Source organism: Dermacentor variabilis, chromosome 2, assembly GCF_050947875.1.
Source record: "Dermacentor variabilis isolate Ectoservices chromosome 2, ASM5094787v1, whole genome shotgun sequence".
Taxonomy (NCBI): Eukaryota; Metazoa; Arthropoda; class Arachnida; order Ixodida; family Ixodidae; genus Dermacentor; species Dermacentor variabilis.
The window spans coordinates 113,842,437-113,861,594 of NC_134569.1; the positions used below are offsets into that span (position 1 = coordinate 113,842,437).

At 44.0% G+C, this 19,158-nt stretch overlaps 1 protein-coding gene across 1 annotated transcript in view; it reads right to left on the bottom strand.

The window, feature by feature from the left end:
* The window catches only part of Arp8 (Actin-related protein 8), a 53,976-nt gene that overhangs the window by 22,917 nt on the left and 11,901 nt on the right, over positions 1-19,158 (bottom strand). The window contains exons 6-10 of the mRNA XM_075681810.1: positions 18,410-18,520; positions 14,468-14,583; positions 10,703-10,856; positions 7,965-8,039; positions 1,121-1,267 (exon numbers count right to left, since the gene is read on the bottom strand). Of these exons, the coding sequence (XP_075537925.1) occupies positions 1,121-1,267; positions 7,965-8,039; positions 10,703-10,856; positions 14,468-14,583; positions 18,410-18,520 (603 nt within the window). The remainder of the gene's footprint in view (positions 1-1,120; positions 1,268-7,964; positions 8,040-10,702; positions 10,857-14,467; positions 14,584-18,409; positions 18,521-19,158) is intronic.

Sequence of the window (19,158 nt, forward strand, 5' to 3'; positions counted from 1 at the left end):
ATATAACAATGCACAGAAGCAAGCTAGAGCTCTCAATGCATTGCACTTGAAGCTCAACTGCAAAAATGAAAATATCTTTGTCTAGCATGACGTTAGCCCTATTATAAATGTTACAATTTCCACCTATTGAAAGCAAACTAAGGTGAACGCTCCATATTTTCCCTGATTTGCAGTAAGTGTGAAATTCTGTGAAAACTCCCAGTATTCAGTAAGCAATAGAGTGTAATTATCACCAGCAGCATTTAGGTCCACTACATTATGAAGGCCTCTCCCAGAGATCCACAACTACATCTGTGCTGCTTCAGCCGATTCGATCCTAATCGTGCATAATTCTTACTGTACAATTAGGAGCTGCTCCTTTGCTGCCAATGACTGTGTTTGCCCTGAACAATGAAACATGCCCTGAACCTTCCAATTTTAGAATCTGACAGGTGACAGATGACCTTTGGCATCGACCACAGCCAGCGCTGATACAACGCTAACGATGGCTAGGCACGGAGCGGTGATCAAGTCATGTGACGTGCGGTCCACACTTTTGTCTGTCGCGCAGATTGACCTGATGATAACTCACCTGCCACAAAGATGGGAAAGCCCCTCTGTAACTTGGAGAAAAGCTGGAAAGCAAAACTTTCTATGCAATAAAGGATTGCCATAAAGCCCTGAATTAAGCTTAGGACTTCACTGGTATTCAGTACGACATAATGTCGCTAATTCTTTAGTTTCAGAGGGAAAAAAGCATTTGATTCTATTCAGCAGGCAGTCTGCTGATAACAGAAAAAAATATTTTCCATACCTTATACTAGAACTGAGCAGTAATTAGTGCTGGCATGCTAATTTGCAGTTCCCTTTAATAAGAGTGAGCTGTACTGTATGTACTAGGCATATCTTGATTTCTGTGTACAGAGCTAAGTTACTGATGGCTTGCGACATTCTTGTTACGCAATTCAAGGAGACTCCTGAGCACGTGCAACACCAAGTTTTCTTGCCCAAAATTTTTAGGCATTAGATTTTGTACAAAATCTTGTGGCGTTTAGCCTTCCTTTTCTTGATTCGATTCGATATTCAATTCGGAATCTACTATTCGCGCACCCCTACTTGTGACATATGTTGGAGGCCTCACCTGTGTCTGGAGGAGGAAGTGCTCATCCAGCGGGTCATGAGGATCCCCTGGATTTCTGGGGTGGCCCCTGGACTGCTTGGGGCCTGTGACACCCAGCATGTCTGGCCGAAACAGGGCCAGTGGGGCCACCAGACACTCGTCGCCAACCTGTAACGCGCAAAGCGAAATTAAACAAGCGCTCGCCAATTTACACTTATATACACTCGTACTTCGTTGCAACAAAGTTGAAGGGGGAGTCTGCATTGCTTCGTTATATCCACTACTTTGTTATATCCATTATTTCCACTTACTGCAATAATGCCCTATGGGTGCAAAGATATAAACATGGAAATTAGAAGATGGATTTGCGGCCTGCGGAACCGCTACACAGGTGTGCATACAACAAAATTTGAATAAAAAAACCAATAATCTTCGGTGTGTGTAAATACGCGACTTGGCAGTTGACGCGACAGCCTTTAAAGAGTGAGTGAGTGAGTGAGTGAGTGAGTGAGTGAGTGAGTGAGTGAGTGAGTGAGTGAGTGAGTGAGTGAGTGAGTGAGTGAGTGAGTGAGTGAGTGAGTGAGTGAGTGAGTGAGTGAGTGAGTGAGTGAGTGAGTGAGTGAGTGAGTGAGTGAGTGAGTGAGTGAGTGAGTGAGTGAGTGAGTGAGTGAGTGAGTGAGTGAGTGAGTGAGTGAGTGAGTGAGTGAGTGAGTGAGTGAGTGAGTGAGTGAGTGAGTGAGTGAGTGAGTGAGTGAGTGAGTGAGTGAGTGAGTGAGTGAGTGAGTGAGTGAGTGAGTGAGTGAGTGAGTGAGTGAGTGAGTGAGTGAGTGAGTGAGTGAGTGAGTGAGTGAGTGAGTGAGTGAGTGAGTGAGTGAGTGAGTGAGTGAGTGAGTGAGTGAGTGAGTGAGTGAGTGAGTGAGTGAGTGAGTGAGTGAGTGAGTGAGTGAGTGAGTGAGTGAGTGAGTGAGTGAGTGAGTGAGTGAGTGAGTGAGTGAGTGAGTGAGTGAGTGAGTGAGTGAGTGAGTGAGTGAGTGAGTGAGTGAGTGAGTGAGTGAGTGAGTGAGTGAGTGAGTGAGTGAGTGAGTGAGTGAGTGAGTGAGTGAGTGAGTGAGTGAGTGAGTGAGTGAGTGAGTGAGTGAGTGAGTGAGTGAGTGAGTGAGTGAGTGAGTGAGTGAGTGAGTGAGTGAGTGAGTGAGTGAGTGAGTGAGTGAGTGAGTGAGTGAGTGAGTGAGTGAGTGAGTGAGTGAGTGAGTGAGTGAGTGAGTGAGTGAGTGAGTGAGTGAGTGAGTGAGTGAGTGAGTGAGTGAGTGAGTGAGTGAGTGAGTGAGTGAGTGAGTGAGTGAGTGAGTGAGTGAGTGAGTGAGTGAGTGAGTGAGTGAGTGAGTGAGTGAGTGAGTGAGTGAGTGAGTGAGTGAGTGAGTGAGTGAGTGAGTGAGTGAGTGAGTGAGTGAGTGAGTGAGTGAGTGAGTGAGTGAGTGAGTGAGTGAGTGAGTGAGTGAGTGAGTGAGTGAGTGAGTGAGTGAGTGAGTGAGTGAGTGAGTGAGTGAGTGAGTGAGTGAGTGAGTGAGTGAGTGAGTGAGTGAGTGAGTGAGTGAGTGAGTGAGTGAGTGAGTGAGTGAGTGAGTGAGTGAGTGAGTGAGTGAGTGAGTGAGTGAGTGAGTGAGTGAGTGAGTGAGTGAGTGAGTGAGTGAGTGAGTGAGTGAGTGAGTGAGTGAGTGAGTGAGTGAGTGAGTGAGTGAGTGAGTGAGTGAGTGAGTGAGTGAGTGAGTGAGTGAGTGAGTGAGTGAGTGAGTGAGTGAGTGAGTGAGTGAGTGAGTGAGTGAGTGAGTGAGTGAGTGAGTGAGTGAGTGAGTGAGTGAGTGAGTGAGTGAGTGAGTGAGTGAGTGAGTGAGTGAGTGAGTGAGTGAGTGAGTGAGTGAGTGAGTGAGTGAGTGAGTGAGTGAGTGAGTGAGTGAGTGAGTGAGTGAGTGAGTGAGTGAGTGAGTGAGTGAGTGAGTGAGTGAGTGAGTGAGTGAGTGAGTGAGTGAGTGAGTGAGTGAGTGAGTGAGTGAGTGAGTGAGTGAGTGAGTGAGTGAGTGAGTGAGTGAGTGAGTGAGTGAGTGAGTGAGTGAGTGAGTGAGTGAGTGAGTGAGTGAGTGAGTGAGTGAGTGAGTGAGTGAGTGAGTGAGTGAGTGAGTGAGTGAGTGAGTGAGTGAGTGAGTGAGTGAGTGAGTGAGTGAGTGAGTGAGTGAGTGAGTGAAAGACCTTTATCGGAGGCCCGGTGAGGAAGCAAACTCGTTGTGCACCTGGCTACTCCCATGTCGGGACTAGCAGGCCCCACCTGCCCAGTCGCAGGCATGCCAGGCAGCCAGGATTTGCTTGTCTAGGGCGAGGCTACGCAGAAGCGAGTCCCACTACTCTTTGCTGAACTTGGGGTATCTTGACCCGCACTCCCAGAGCATGTGTGCTAGAGTGGAGGTCTGCCCAAAGGACAGGCTGTCGCCGTCGCAATACATACTTAGAGGTAAACTTCGTGTAGAAAGGCCAGACACAGATATGTGCCAGTCCGTAAGAGTCTAAGAGAAACGGCTTGCACCCTATTACTGCCTTCTGTTCCACTGTGAGGATCTTTCACGTCCACTTTCCACTTGGCTTGTCGTGGTCGAAAAGCACGTGACACACAATACAACGCTCCGCTATGTGATCAAGGAGGCAAGCGAATTTTGCCGTGCTGGCTTAGCTCAGCCGGATCGTGGCCTCTGCGATTGCACCGATGCCAATGTGAACTCGGAGGCCACGCCCAGCTGCCAGCCCGCGCGGCGTGCCACAGGGAGAGGGAGAAGTGAATGCACGGCCTGGGCATGACCCCCGAGATTGCGCTGTGGAGATCTCTGAGACCAGACCCAGCTGCGGCTGCCTGCACGGCGCGTCATAGAGGAAGAGAGAAGTGAATACACTAATCTTTCACACCGCCACATGTAGCTACGCAGCATGGCGTGAACCGCACAGGCTTGCACATGACTCCCGAGATTGCACCAAGGTGATATCGGAGGCCGCATCCAGCTGCACCTGCCTGCACGGTGCGCCGTGCAGTAGAAGTTAATGCACTAATCTTTTGCACTGCCGCGCGTAGCAGCACAGCGTGGCTCAGCTTGCGCAGCCAGAGAGAGAGCTCTGTGGAGAGAGGAAGAGAGAGAGGTCTGTGGAGCTACGCGCAGCGGTGAGAAAGACCAGAGTTGCTCGATGGCGCATTCGAAGCGGGGACGTGGGAATTTTGAACTGCCGTGGCAAACGAGTGCAGAGCCCCTTAGAAAGTGGTGCACCCGGCACACAAGAGTTGGGTATTTGTTTATTTCAGAGATGAAGCTAGTTCATTATGTCCATTTACAGGACAGTTTCATTTCATTAAAACAATGCTTTGAATGCATGGATCTCTATAGGGATTTCAAGGGGAATTTCATTTACCTCATTATATCTATTATTTCATTTAACGATGCTCGAGTGTACTATAGCAACCTCGGCAGAATTATGGTAATTTGACCTGGGCAGGAACAGCAAATCACCAATCGATCAACGACAAGAAAACACAAGCGCTCAACTATTCACAGACAATTAAATTTCATAAATCTGACTTCAATGGGAAGCAAGAATAAGGAGTGTACTATATGTATTAAATAGAAACCTGCAGCTGAGATTTCAGAAATGCCCTAGTTTTCTTCTCACGTCACCGACAAACGCAGACATTCTATTTCTTAAGGGGCCACTGCTCCTGACAAGTTTCTTTCGCTCTGCCCTATTGTTTCCACAACCCTTGGTCAGCTTCCCAGCATTAAGATCTTCACTGCACAACCGTGTTAACTCCATCTTTTTCCAAAATGCACATCTGTTGCTTCCTTGCTGCTGTATTCTTAAGCCAGAATGAAACAAATGGATAAAGGAAGCCTCTAAGTAAAATTGGACCAGAGTGGGCAATGAGTGAGGAGCGTTCAGCTACATAGAAGTGAAGTTTGCAACAGGGGTAGCCAAGTGTTGAAAAAGAATAATCAAAATGGGACCAAAGCTTGCATTGAATGTGGAAGAGGCCGAGGCCCAAAATGAGCGTTGAGCAGAATATGACCGTCTTCGTTATGCTATCCCATCATATCACCCTGCTATTCGCCATTTCACCACGACTTTGTTTTCGTTGATACGTAGAGGTGCAGCACAGCAGCACCTTTTCTTTTATTTCCGGGGTGCTTCGCATCGTGCGATCGGCCATTACGCCAGTTCCACAGCCAGTTTCAAAGTGAAGGTTGTAGAGCACGCCTTAAAGCATGGAAACCGTGCAGCTGGACAGCATTTTGGCTTTGACCCACTGCATGTGAACTACTAGAGAAAACGAGTGGACAAGCTTAAAGCTACTAAGAAGGATTGCCCCACATTTCGAGGACCGAAGCAAGGCAAGCTTTAAAATTGAAATTAAATTATGGGGTTTTATGTGCCAAAACCACTTTCTGATTATGAGGCATACTGTAGTGGGGGGCTCCGGAAATTTGGACCACCTTGGGTTCTTTAACGTGCACCTAAATCTAAGTACATGGGTGTTTTTGCATTTCGCCCCCATCGAAATGCGGCCGCCGTGGCCAGGATTCGACCCCGCGACCTCGTGCTCAGCAGCCCAACACCATAGCCACTGAGCAACCACGGCGGGTAAGGCAAGCTTTAGAAAACGCAGTTTTAAGAAAACAGGCGTCACAAACTGCCTGGGAGGCACTAAAAACGATGTGCTGTGGGCCGATGACAATGAACACTAGTGAGACCAGTGAGTGGCTAGTGGCATTTTGTGAATAAAAATGAATTTGATTTGATGACATATTTTATTATCATTGCATACATGTTTTTACTATAAAGTTGTGATCATGATTTTTTTATGTGTCTACATAGCAATGCAAAATTTCTAATCTTAAAAAAGAAGTTCGTCAACTTCCATTTTTCTTGTGTAATGGAATCTCCCATCTCCCTAAATCTCCCTAAATCAACATTAAATTTTTTTGGAAAGTAGTAAATACGGTACATACATACCACTGAACCAATTTCGGCAAAGCTGCAGAGTTGGTATAATTGTATACAGTTAAACCTCGATATAACAAACTTCAATATAATGAACTTCTCATATAACAAGGTACTTAACTTTTTATAACTTGTTGGCCAAATACTAACGAAGTGCGTTTACACACAATTTAAATGAAACAAAATTTCACTGCCGCCACGATGGAATACCAAGACAATAAATAGAAACTTCTGCAGATGCAGATCATTAAATGGTTGAATTACAAGCCGCTGTTTGAGAGCCTACCTCTCAAATTGCATGCCATGTGACCAAGAGCGACTGCCGAAGTGCAGCAGCGTCATGTTCCGTATAAAGTCCAATTGCGATAAGGTCTCATCACGGCCAGCGTGCTTTATGCCTTGGGTGCGAGTGAAAGCGTGTGAGGGTGAGGAGAGAAGGATGGTGGCTTGGTGAGTGTTGTCTTTCCGCGTGAGCAAGGGAAAAGGTTGCGGCAACACAGTCAAGCGTGCACGAGAGGAGGGGAGGGAGAAGGTTGGAGGGGGGGGGGGCAATCTGCCATGTGCGGCGTGTGTGCAGTGGGCATGCCAAGAGGGTGTGGCATCATTTGTGCTGTCTTCCCACATGTTTAGCAACGGAGGTTGCACAATCTCGATTTTCGGAGGCGTGCTAAAACGAGGGGTAGACGAAGCATTGGCTAACCCGCTGCTCGGGCTTTTCGACACTGTCAGTCATGAGGGCGGAATGGACGTGAAAGTGTGGCTGGCTTTGCTTCATACTGCCAGGGTGAAGGTATTGTTGACACAGCATAAAACCGCATCTTTCGTAGCTGACTCTCAAATTGAGCAAAAAGAAATTTTTTCTCATTCAAATTTGCTTTTTCCGATTGTTCGATAATTGGAAAAACTTTGCAGCCCCTTCCATGTAAGAAAAATGTATTGGTGACTACACTCATTTGCATAAAAGGTGGCATTGCCATTTAACGAAATTTTGATATAACAAAACAAATTGCCGATTTTAGCAACTTATTTACGCCGAGATTTAACTGTGCACACAGTTTTTTTGTAAGAAGCCTTTAAAGAGCAGCTAAGCAGATGATGCATGCACCTGCTTGTGTCTCTATGACGCAAGTCCAAGCACGCCACGTTTGAGATGTTTCAGCACGCGGTGGGCAGCTGCAGGTGCTGGGCGCTCGGGCTGGCTCGTGTCACCACGCCTGGAGAGCCACAGAGACCAATCAGGGCATGCCGTAGTCTGAGCATTTCCATGGAAAGAGGGCTCACCGCGGCAGCCTGCAGTGTCCCCAGCAACTACGTTATGCAGCAGCATGGCCTCCGAGATTGCATACGTGCATCGTTGCAATCCCAGAGGTCATGCCGAGGAGCTGTGCATTATGTTGTGGGCCTCTTCGATTATCCATCCCTGACAGTCCCAAACTGTCCAATATGCCACATAGGCAGCACTCGTTGGCTTGCACCCCGTTGGGCAGTCTGGGACTGTCAAGGACAGATAATCGAAGAGGCCCACGTGACATTTCTGGCAAGCGGTAATGGTGATGTTTTTTTCAGTTTCAGTATCAACAATGGGTGTTTTCGCTAGCTTTTCTGACGTTTCTGCTCGTATTTCAAATGTCAGATTTTGCACGGAGGCTTCTCTCTATCTACATGATCTTAAGCTAGGTTTCTTATGCGGCCCAAAAGTTTACTGCAGTGGACCTTTAACACCGATTTCTACATAAGCATTGGACCTGCTGATTTCTTTTCCTTCAATTTTTTGCATGAAATCAGAGGGTATGTGGCTCTTCTAACTTCCCCAAATATTATTAATATATGCACAAACCTTGATTTTGTACTCTAAGAGTGCCTTGCCTGGTTGCTTCACTTGGAAAGACCGCTCCTGTGCTCCGCATATGTCCTACAAGAAAGGAATACATAATTTATTGTTGCATCACAGAACGAACACTGACATGTTTCCTAGACAACAGTCATAACAAAGTTCTGTTCTCAACTAGTGTTCTCCAAGACATTACATCTAAATGACAGCCTGTTTTTCAAACAGCCACAAATCCAGTTACTGATGGTGTGATGCAGACAAAAAAGAAATAACTTATGCAGCAGGAGGACATCAGAGACTGTGTCGAATGCTTATCAGAAATGCAAGGACCAACGGTCAGTCACTGTCTTGCAAGAATTTGCACAAAGCAGGCCACATAGATGCCAAGCTACAGACATTATATACACTAAATCTGCATTGTGCTCTTACCTGTGCTCTCTATTCAACACCAAATGTAACTGTAGAATGTGCCTAGGATTTTTTAGGCAAGGGCCCATACTTCACTGGGCCCATACGATTATACAGCCGAACTTCATTACAATGAAGTCATATATGACATGAAAATACCTTTGTTATATCCATTTGTTATAAGCACATACAGCAGATTTTCATTCATTCGACTTAGGTTAATTCAATCCTGAATGAAGGTCTCAGCTGGTGCCCACACATTCCTATGGGCCCAAACTTTCACTATATTGATCCTGAAATTGGCCTTCATCAGATAATTCGAACTTGAGTGGTGAAGCACACACGTGCCTGACCCCAGTGGTGACCCCACTGGTGACTTCAGTAAAAACAGCGTCTGTCTGAGCAGCGCTCAAGATACAGTAAATTGTTCGAACACACATCATATCCCATAAAAGATGCCTATTTTCAGCCTGCCCTAGGAAGATTTTAAAGCAAGAGTAGCAGTTCACAATGAATTGTTACAGTATTTACCTGATCTAATGTGCACCTCTTTTTCAAAGAAAGCTTGCCCAAAAATTTCCTGCGCTGGTGCAATTCAATATGAAAACAAAAATTAAACAGTGATTGCAGTGTTCGGAACTGCCTACAATCAGAGCAAGCTTCACCAGCGTCATCATCATTGCCATTACAAAATGAGGACTATGGATGGCAACAGAACAGGTTCTTGCATAGCATGACGATGACAACAAATCGCCTTCAATCTGATTACAAAAGCACATACAAATAATAAGTTATTGTACATGTTAAGATAGCGGCAGCAACCCGCTTCATATGTTCTAGTCATTCAGAAGAACAGCATGCATTGCAGAACGAACTAGTGAAGTGGTTAGTTTGGGAGTGGGCCACCATCCCATTTGCAACTGTTGCAGAGGTGTTTGATAAATGCAGAATATCAAATGCACAATGATAAAGTGCTGTGTGAGAGTGATGACGATGGTCATGAAATAAACAAATTTCCATTTTGTAAAGGTGAATTTTGCTGCTTTCTTTCTTCTTTTTTATTGCCAGGATGAGAAGCATGCTACGGTTCCCTTGCTAAAAGATTAGGTACGCGTTTGATTTCTGCTTTATTTTGGAGCTCCAATGTCAGCTCTGCATTCATTTTCTACTTCGAATCCATAAAAAGAATGAATGCACATCCTATTCAGGAATGTGTTAGAACTGTGCAAAGAACGTCAACTGAACCAGCCGTGTGTTTTAACGTATTTTATACCACTTGTTTAATCTGACCTGCTGAATAATTTGACCAATTTCTTAAATCCTGTCAAGGGGCGAATTAACGGAGGTTAACTGTATAATGGTGCTTCGTGCATAGGTTACTAGAGAGCTGTCTGGTGCTGTGATATTCAACCCCCAGGAGTATTATGGGTTTTGCTTTGGATTGTCCATGGGTTTAATCATAAAAGCACCTGCATTGTTTTTTTTAAGGTTCAACGGCATTTTTGGCTTCCACTGTGAACATTTGCTTACAGCAATTAGCTCATACCATTTGGAAAATAGCATACTTAATCCACACTCTTCAATGCGCTAAATAAACTTTATGCCTAGTGCACTTGTTCTAAAATTAGGGAACTGAGAGTGGGCATATTATATCTTCTCGAGGACTTCTTTTTCCCTATTGAATAAGCTCTGCACAGTTAAATGGTGGCACTGACACATTAAGTTTACCTGTGGAAGTATTCTTGGGTGACTGTTTTCAAAGATACTTTCACTTTCTTGAGGTTTTGCATGACCAGTGTCCACTGTGCTAGTGCCGGATGCGTGAGAGTCTATGGGCGCTAGCATGCAATGCCTTGAAAGGTCTGGCAGCCAAGGAGGGCCTACTTCCCAAGAGCCAATGTGCAAGTGGGCCCGAAAGGAAAGGAGGGGCAATATCAGCAGAGGTTGGCTTGCTGAAGCTAGCTGCCCGACATCATGCTATTTCCCAGTGTTTTTCTTTTCTCCATGGCGGCAAGAAAGCAGCAATGCCACAAGGAATGGTGGCATACCGCCCTCCGCAACGGCCAAACTTGACGCTCGCTGCTGTCGCTTGTCACCATTGCTTGAGGAGTGCGAGCACGTGGTTGAACTTCAACAGAATAGATTCTGAGGGAAGGCCGCAGAGGTCTAGAAGCAGCTCAGAAAACTTTCAGGCATTGTGGATTCAGGTGACACAGGATGGGTTGCAACCGATTTTGAGAATGGTCCTCTGCCAAGCAGTGGACTTGTAAGAGGCTGGCAATACCCACTCACGAAACTCATGAACACATGCGTCACATGATTGCATGTACACTCACCAGATTAACATGGCACATGTTCTCCTTCAGTTCCTGTAGCAGCAAGGCATCCAAGACTTTCGAAGGGTCGCACTCCTTATAGGGAAACCCCGACTTGCGCAGCAGGTAGTGGAACAGGTGCGTTATGTCAGCTCCCCCATACTCCATTGTCAGCCTTTAATTTTAGAAGGAAAATAAGCAAAAAGGAAAAGGAGCCAGACATAAGCAGGAATGGTAGAAAGTAGGTAAGATCGTAGTAAGTGGAAATCGCATAAACGTAACTGTTGCTCAACAAATCACATTCACTTTAGAAAGTTGCCAAACATAATGTGCTCTATTTCACGATAGGAGCTAGATTCCTCGCAACATCAAACAAATCATGTATGCTAAGTGAAGATAAAAATGCCGCAACTGCAATGCAGATCGTGCTTACCTGCCCTTCCATTATTTTTGCTTTTCACACGTTGTGCTTGCTGCTGTTGGCAAGCAAAAAACATGCTCAATTCTATCACTACAAAATCATGGTGTCTTAATTTTTATCAAAATCTCATGCCATGTTCTGTGTGGTTGTCAGCATCTTTAACATTTATTTGTAGTGGCGGCACATCGGTGTGCATACCGCCTTTACTTCTTGTAAGATACTCTAAATCATGTGCAGGCCAGTCGGGTGGATAGGAGGAAACATTGAGACATACAAAGAAACAAATGCCATTTGTTTCATTTGTTGGTCAAATGAATGCAACAAGTAATTCTGGTCATTATTGCTACATTATAAAATTAATTGTTAAGCATCTCTGTATATGCAAATTATGAGGTCAAAGGGTGTGGTTATTGGTGTCAGGTGTGTCTAGATGATAAGAGTTTAATGTAGGGGTGTGAGAATATCGATATTTTCAAATACAAATCAAATACTTAGCTACGAATATCAAATCAAATATAAAATAATGATATGCACATGCATTTATTAGAAAGTGTAGTTAATTTGTTACGTTGTAACATTGCAAATTACATTGTAAACGTTAAAAAGCTACACTAGTAAGCTTTTATACTAAAATATTGTGTATTTGGATCATGTTAACTTGGAGAATTTAGTAATTCCCACTAGCTGTCCTTGCCAGCCTGTGCCTTATTATACTGCATCAAATGCCCATAAACTCAGAGGCGTTTGACCCTATGCCAGTCGTCACTTGTCGCACTTGCTGTCAAGCAACAGGCTCAGAATTGGGGGTGGCGCTGCTAAAAAAAAATGCACCCTCTCTCTTCGTAAACCTGTGCCCCTTGCTACCGAGAGGCTGGCTTTCTCGCACAGTTCGTACATTTAGCGGCTGAATGTGCTTTACGAGTAAAATTTCACTAGCAGCACGAAATTATCACAAAATTCGGCGCAATATTGCCCCAATATTCTTAGAGTACATAAAAACAAATGCTAAGAACCGTGTTTTCTCTTGCACAGCCAGCAATATATTCGATTTGATTCAAATATTTGTATCCAGCCAGATATTCAAACATATTCAAATATCTATTCTTCGAATCGCATACAAATATTAAATATATAAGATTTGATAGTATTCAGACTTTACGAATATTATTTTATTACAATATTATATTATTTCAACAGCAAAATTCGAATAAATGAGTTGATCACAATAAGAAACATTCTGGATTGCAAAGATTTTTCCAAGTGGCTACTGCCGACCTTCCAATAAATTACACTACTCAAAAGAGCAGCATTGCAAGGATTCTGCACAAGAAAGACCTGCTGACAAAGAGGAACGATGTCCTCGGTTGGCCACCTTTCGAAGATGCTGTCTTTTTTAGTGGATGCGGAGTGGCAAAGCCAGCTGGAAGAACATCCATTTTTCCGATGAGCTGTTGCGCCAGATGCCACATCATACAAATGTGAAAGCACCCCTAAAAGTGATCAACAGAGAGTACGGTATCAGCTGAAACGGCCTAACAAACATCATCTTATTTTTGACAACCTAGTCAGCACCATAACGTTTTGCAGCTGCAAACTTTGTGAACATAGTGGCGATGACCTCAACATTCAAAAGCTTTAACCTGTTTTCTAGGCTTCCTTTATTTCTACTAACGTTCTTGCCCTAGGAAAGACTCTGAGCTCTTGAAAAAAGGTACCTTGTATGTCTTTGTCATAGCAAAGTAGGTAAACTTTGGATACATGTAACTAATGTTTCTAGACCCTTCACACTCTGCTTAAGAGGAAGCTTTAGCTCGGGGGCTCCTATCTGAATACACGGGAAAGGAGAAATCGTTTTTCTCGGCAACCCCTGCACCAAATTTGATATTGTTCATTGCATTTAAAAGAAAAAGTATAAAACTAGTCAGTGTTGGCAGTGGATTTTTGATTTAGGCCATCAATTTTATGATACAAATTTCTGAAAATCACAAGTTTTCAGGAAACGAAACTATCAAGTTTGCAACTTTGTAACTCAGCAATGAAAAGCGATATCACAATTCTGTAAATTGCATCTGATAGTACATTTAAAGCAGACAAATTTTATGTATTATACATGGCTCTCAAGTGCATCAAAAATATGTGAGTAGCACTTTTGCAAAGCCTTTGTATACATTATAACAAATTCATGTAAGATATGAATTAAATACATCAGCTTTGCCTGCTTTGGATGTTCTGATGGACACAATCTACAGAAAACAATATCTGTTCTTGGTGCTGAGTTGCGGATTTGTAGCTGGGTGCTTCTATCTGTTTTAACATTACCAATTCTCGGCAACTCTTGTAAAAAAAAAATCACACCATAAATCAGAATTCTGCTTCCAACAGTCAATAAAATGAAACTGTTTCTCTCAAATGCCTCGAATTTCATTGGAATTAACCAAAGGGTTACCTCAGAAACACATTTCAGCGTTTCATGTTTACTTAAATAGGTAGCGTTGAAGTAGGGCCTGAGCCTAAGCTTTCTTCTAAAGAGATTCACCTTTAAAATCTGCGAAGGGTATGTTGGTGTGCTACACAGTTTCGCATCAGTGTTAGTAGGAAAGGCTTGCAAGAATGTTGAGTAGAATACTAATGTCAACGACATCCCTTATCTTGCAAGTGACGATAGTCTCACGATTTCTACTTAGTGGCTATCGTTTGACCCCTGACCCACTTTAATCCTGCAACTGTGATCCATACACCGAACTATTTAAGTAAAAATAATTGACTTAATAACCCTTTTGGAAATTACCAGACATGTACCCATCTGCCACTGCGATGATTCTCAGTCCCTATACTATGCTATCTTCGTGCCTTGAATCACCTTTTGCTCTTGATGACGGGAGACAGTGATTGATGAAATGCCCTGTATGCAGATTCAGCTTTACATCAGCGAGATGGTAAGCAAGAGAACATCAGACTTAAAACAAGAGGTCATAAATTGAAACAAGTACTATTTGCCATCAGAATTATTTTTGTTAAAGTGCTGCTCTGTACACATTCCCTAGCAGAAAGGAAGACTTTCCCTAGAAAATGGACATGGAAGTGAAAATTACTATGCAGACATTATGAGGCACCATCTGTGCACATCTTTGAGTAGACAGGGTGCAGGATCCACAAATCCATCCAGCAGCATCTTGTGCACAAGCTGCAGTGTCCATCCCCAACCATCCACAGGCTTCTTGCATTGGACAGGCGTACTGATTGCATTGGGCACGTGGGTTTTAAACATAACACACACAAACAATAGGCAGATGAATGCTGTCTCATGCTATCGTCATGCCCAACTAACCTGGGGGCACGAATTCTTAAAAACACGTTCAACCCACCTGCTTGTTCGCGAAGATATACCATCTTCAACACAGGAAACACTGGTCTTTTGGTCACCCACATCGACAACGCAAGCATAGCACAGGCCCGCACCAAATGTTGCACAGACAGACTCCTGCAGTCACAAGAAAAAAGTTCACACTTGCTAGATAAGACGCAATATCAGCTGAAGAAATCATTACTTGCACAGAGAAAGCGCAACTGAGCAAGTAAGACCTTAGATAATGTCAATTATCCAGACAGAACATAATGCCTTTTGACCTTAGCTAAACTAAAGCAAGTGACAATCATTCAGATGTTTCAGAAGTTTGCAGGATTTTCTTAACAATCAATCAGTAAGCAACCAGCTTAATCAGTAAACAACCAAGGCTGAAAATTTTGGGGCAGTCAGAAAAACAAGAAAGATTAGGAAATTAATCTTCATTCCACTAGCAACTGCAAAACAAGTTGGGTAAGCCATTCCTGCTCAATGTTTTATAACAGTATGATACTAATATCCAGATTACGTTTTCTGACGTTTCTTTTTTCTTTTTTTCTTTTTGCTTCATCTTCATCTGATGTGCAACCAAATTCATTTCCAAGCAACAGTAAGAATGTTAACAAAAAAAAATTTATCATATGGTGACATGTATGGGTCCCATGCATCCTGGCGCCTGTGTTGCCGGCAGTTGGAATATCAGGAATGTGAAAGTTCTTATTGCCTATTGTGAAGTAGGGGGGTCTGTGCAGCCGTAAAGGTTCTATGGGTGGTGCCGTGCTAGGTGCCGAGAGAAAGAAGGGTTCCGAGCAACAGTTAAGAGTACAGAAAAAGGTTTATATTCAAAAGCACATAATTAAAGTTTTACAAACACAGCTCCAACTATCGGAGCACATTACATGGTAGAGTCTTTGCATGCCCGAGTCTCCCTCCACAGCAGTCCAGGTGCACTTCTTATGCCACTTATTTCCCTCTTTCACTCGTCGAGGGAATTCACTGGCCAATCACAAATGCCAAATAATTCACATTCTATCCCGGCCCCAACGTCCCACCTTTCTGCAGTACTCCAACTTTTTTTGCTGAATCTCTACTTGTCTCCAACCTCCAACTTGTCTCCAACATCCCACCGTTCTGCCGGCTCTTTTGTCTCCAACGTTGCACAAAACAAGGCAACCACATGGCAAATGGTGAACCTGCCGTTGACATACTTTCCCCGGGAGTCCTTGACAATGACCTTGTCATCAATTAATGGCCTCTTTGTGACGGTCAATTTGTCAGCATCTGGGGACTGGCCTTCCCAGTAGGCGAAGGGCGATGTTGTTGCATTGAGTGAACAGTGAGGCATGATCAGCACTTGTGACAGCTGCATGGCTGCCAGTGAAGCATCCTTTGTTCCGAGGGATCGCCAGGCACAATATGTCATAGCACTTGTATAAACTCTCGAGATGTGTTTTCGTTGCTGCTGATGTGCTTTTATGGTATCGACGGCACATGCATGGCCTGCGCATGGAAGATTAAAAGGTCTCCACAGACATGAATGACGCATAGCGTGTTTGGCCGCAAAGATAACCTAGTCAAGTGGATACACCGTCATATTCCTCGAGACTGGTTTTGCAGGGAAAACAGGGAAGCATTATGTCTTCTGCTGGTGGCATGAGCATTGTGTGCACAAACACTATCATTCCTGCTGATCGGTTGTGTTTCGGATAATTCCGAGAAGCATGATAACTGCCACTCTGCAGTCAACTATGCATGTGTGATAACTGATGGAAGTGCCACTGGATCAATGGCCGATGGTAGATAGTGCAGTAATGCAGCAAAGCAACAAATAGCACACTTCCAGTGCCCTAAGAGAACAAAGTGTAAAGCTAATGTCATAACCTTTCTGGACATTCCCTACAACACGCAAACAGTGAGTTTGCAACAGGAAGTTAGGATATGGTGTGGAGCACATCAAGACCACATTGTTTATACTTTCTGGTTGAACAACACTCAAAACAACTATGAAAATGCTGAGTGTTGTCTTACTCGTAATGCGACAAACATGTATCATATATAAAAGGATTACATGCAGAAACACCTGTGGGAGTTATCTAAACGATGCGTAAGCATTTGCTACTAATCACTTGCTCTTTCGTCGTCATATGCTATTGTGTTTGGTATAATTGCGAGAGACAGTGCGAAAGGTGCGAAAGAATAGTTAAATGAATAAGTGCGGCTGCAACACCGAAATGTTAACTGAGACCAGCATGAGACGATGAAGAGGCGAGCAGCAGCAACGTTCACTCATGTTATATGATAATGCGTTCAGATGATGCCACTGCTTTTTGGTAGATGAGCACTGGCCGATGTACGCTGTAGTATGAGATGCAATTGAACTGTGTCATGTATGGGACCTCGTACATAGATGTAGGTAAATGTGGTCGATGACGCTGTGCCCTCTTGATGCGAACTCTCAGTGATCAACAGTACTCCGGCGGCAGCTGCCTCTGCTGCGGTCACACGGACCCTATCTTGAAAGCGATCTGCGATAGGGGCTGAGTGCACTGAGTGCTGATAGCTTCGTGAGCACTGTGTTCTCGCTACTTAGTTCACGTTGAAGCAAGAGGCAGCACGAAGGTGAATTCGCTCGCTGCTGCGGGCATTATCTTGAAAGCGATCATCTCACGTGACGGACAGGCAGACAGGTTTTTTTCATTGGGTAGACATAGAAACGCTTACGCATTTAAATAACATTATATATACAACATCGCATGACAGATGAAATTTCAGTTGCTGCTTTATGTTTGCACTGCAGGTCACACAATGCTTGGAATAAGAACAATAATTGGGCACCCCTGAAAAAAAAAGCAGGTGCGTCAAAAAATGTGGCCTGCATTGCCAGCCACCTGCTCACAACCTCCCTAGCCTAAAGCACAAAAATCCCTACCTTCAATGGCAGATTAGCTTTATGCTAGTACAGATTCTCTTTTTTTGTTACAATTATGCGACACTGAAACAATTCAGGCAAACAAAAATTGGTTTATTTAATTTAGAAATTGATGGTACTCACGTATGTGTGGGAATTGGTTATAAGCAAAGCTTTCTTTGATGTTCACTGAAAAGTCTTCCCTTTTCCTTCTTCACTTCTCTGTAACTGACTTCAATTTTCTGCTGCCGACTTTTTCACTTCTTGTCGTTTGTTGTGCTTTACTCTTTGGGCACCTACCCATTCTGAGGGACTGGCAAAGAATATCCACATACCCAGTGCCACATGCCCAGTTGACCATACTCAGTGACCCAACTTGTCTATTTGGACACATACCGAGTTTTACATGCCCTCCTGCACATACCCAGTGGGTCAAGTTGCATATTTGGGCACATACGCAGTGACCCAGGTTGTACTAATCGGCAAGGCAGCAGCAGCCAGCACCCCCCAAAAAATTATGGGGTTTTACGTGCCAAAACCACTTTCTGATTATGAGGGATGCCGTAGTGGGGGACTCCGAAAATTTCGATCACCTGGGGACCATATAAGTACACGGGTGCATTCGCATTTCGCCCCCATCGAAATGTGGCCGAGGTGGCCGAGATTTGATCCCGCGATCTCCCCATGCTCAGCTGCCCAACACCATAGTCACTAAGCAACCACAGCGGGTGAAGCCAGCACTCACAAAATGAGAGAGAGAGGCAAACAAAGCTTTGCTCTAAAAATAAATAAATAACTAAATAAAATAAAGAATGACAGAGCTCTGACAAATATACATGTGGTACCTATCGCACATGAAAGGACACCAAATACTATGTGCAGGTGCGAGGGGCAACAGCAATTAGTAAAGGTTACAGGAGCCCAAAATCAGTGAAATGGTTCGGAAAGAAGAACCAAATACCAAATACATTGAAGCATTGCAAACATCACAGCAGCGTAGCCGAATAACTTTTTCTTTGCACGTAAAAGAGCAGGCACAAAATTTCTGTGGCTCACCAAGGCAACAAAGCAGCCACCAAAGCCCATCTTGCAGAGCAGGAGCTGCATCAGTTCTCGAACGTGGTCTCTGGCGTGCACGTCCGGTATGACCAGTACCGCCCTGTAGTGCTTAAACAATACAGGAAGACTTAATCAGAGGCAAAGACTCAAAGATGTCAGCTTTTTTTTTTTTTAAATCACACTACTAGCAGTGCAAGACCCTTTGTGGTCCACACATGCATGCACCTAAGTACAGACACAGAGAAAGAGAAAACTAAAAAAATTATGTATATCCAATGCCCATGTTGGAATTCATGTGAAGCAAAGCATTCGTGAAGCGGTCAACTAAATGCTATAACATAAATAATTTTCTGCAACATGTATGGCAGCATACCGATTGCGCACCTGCTTGGCAAATCGACAAGACCTGGAGAACTCCAACACGCGAGTTACGATTACACTATCTCCAGGATTGGCTCACTTTACTTGACCAAAGACTGATCGAGCAGAAGCACCAAACCAAAGGTAAGAAGTCAGAAAAAGCTTTGCTTTATCAAAGAAATTATCTGCTTGAAGGTATATATGTTGCAGTAAGGATATGTAAGTACTGCTTGTTGCTTCACTGCATAATTTGACAGGAAACAGAGCCTGCCACTGGAACATCTGTATGGGTAGAACAGATGGCTATATAATAACTTAATACATTATAAAAGTGCTGCCTTGTGAGTTAGCTATTTGGCAAGACAGCAGTAGCAGCCACGGTCTGT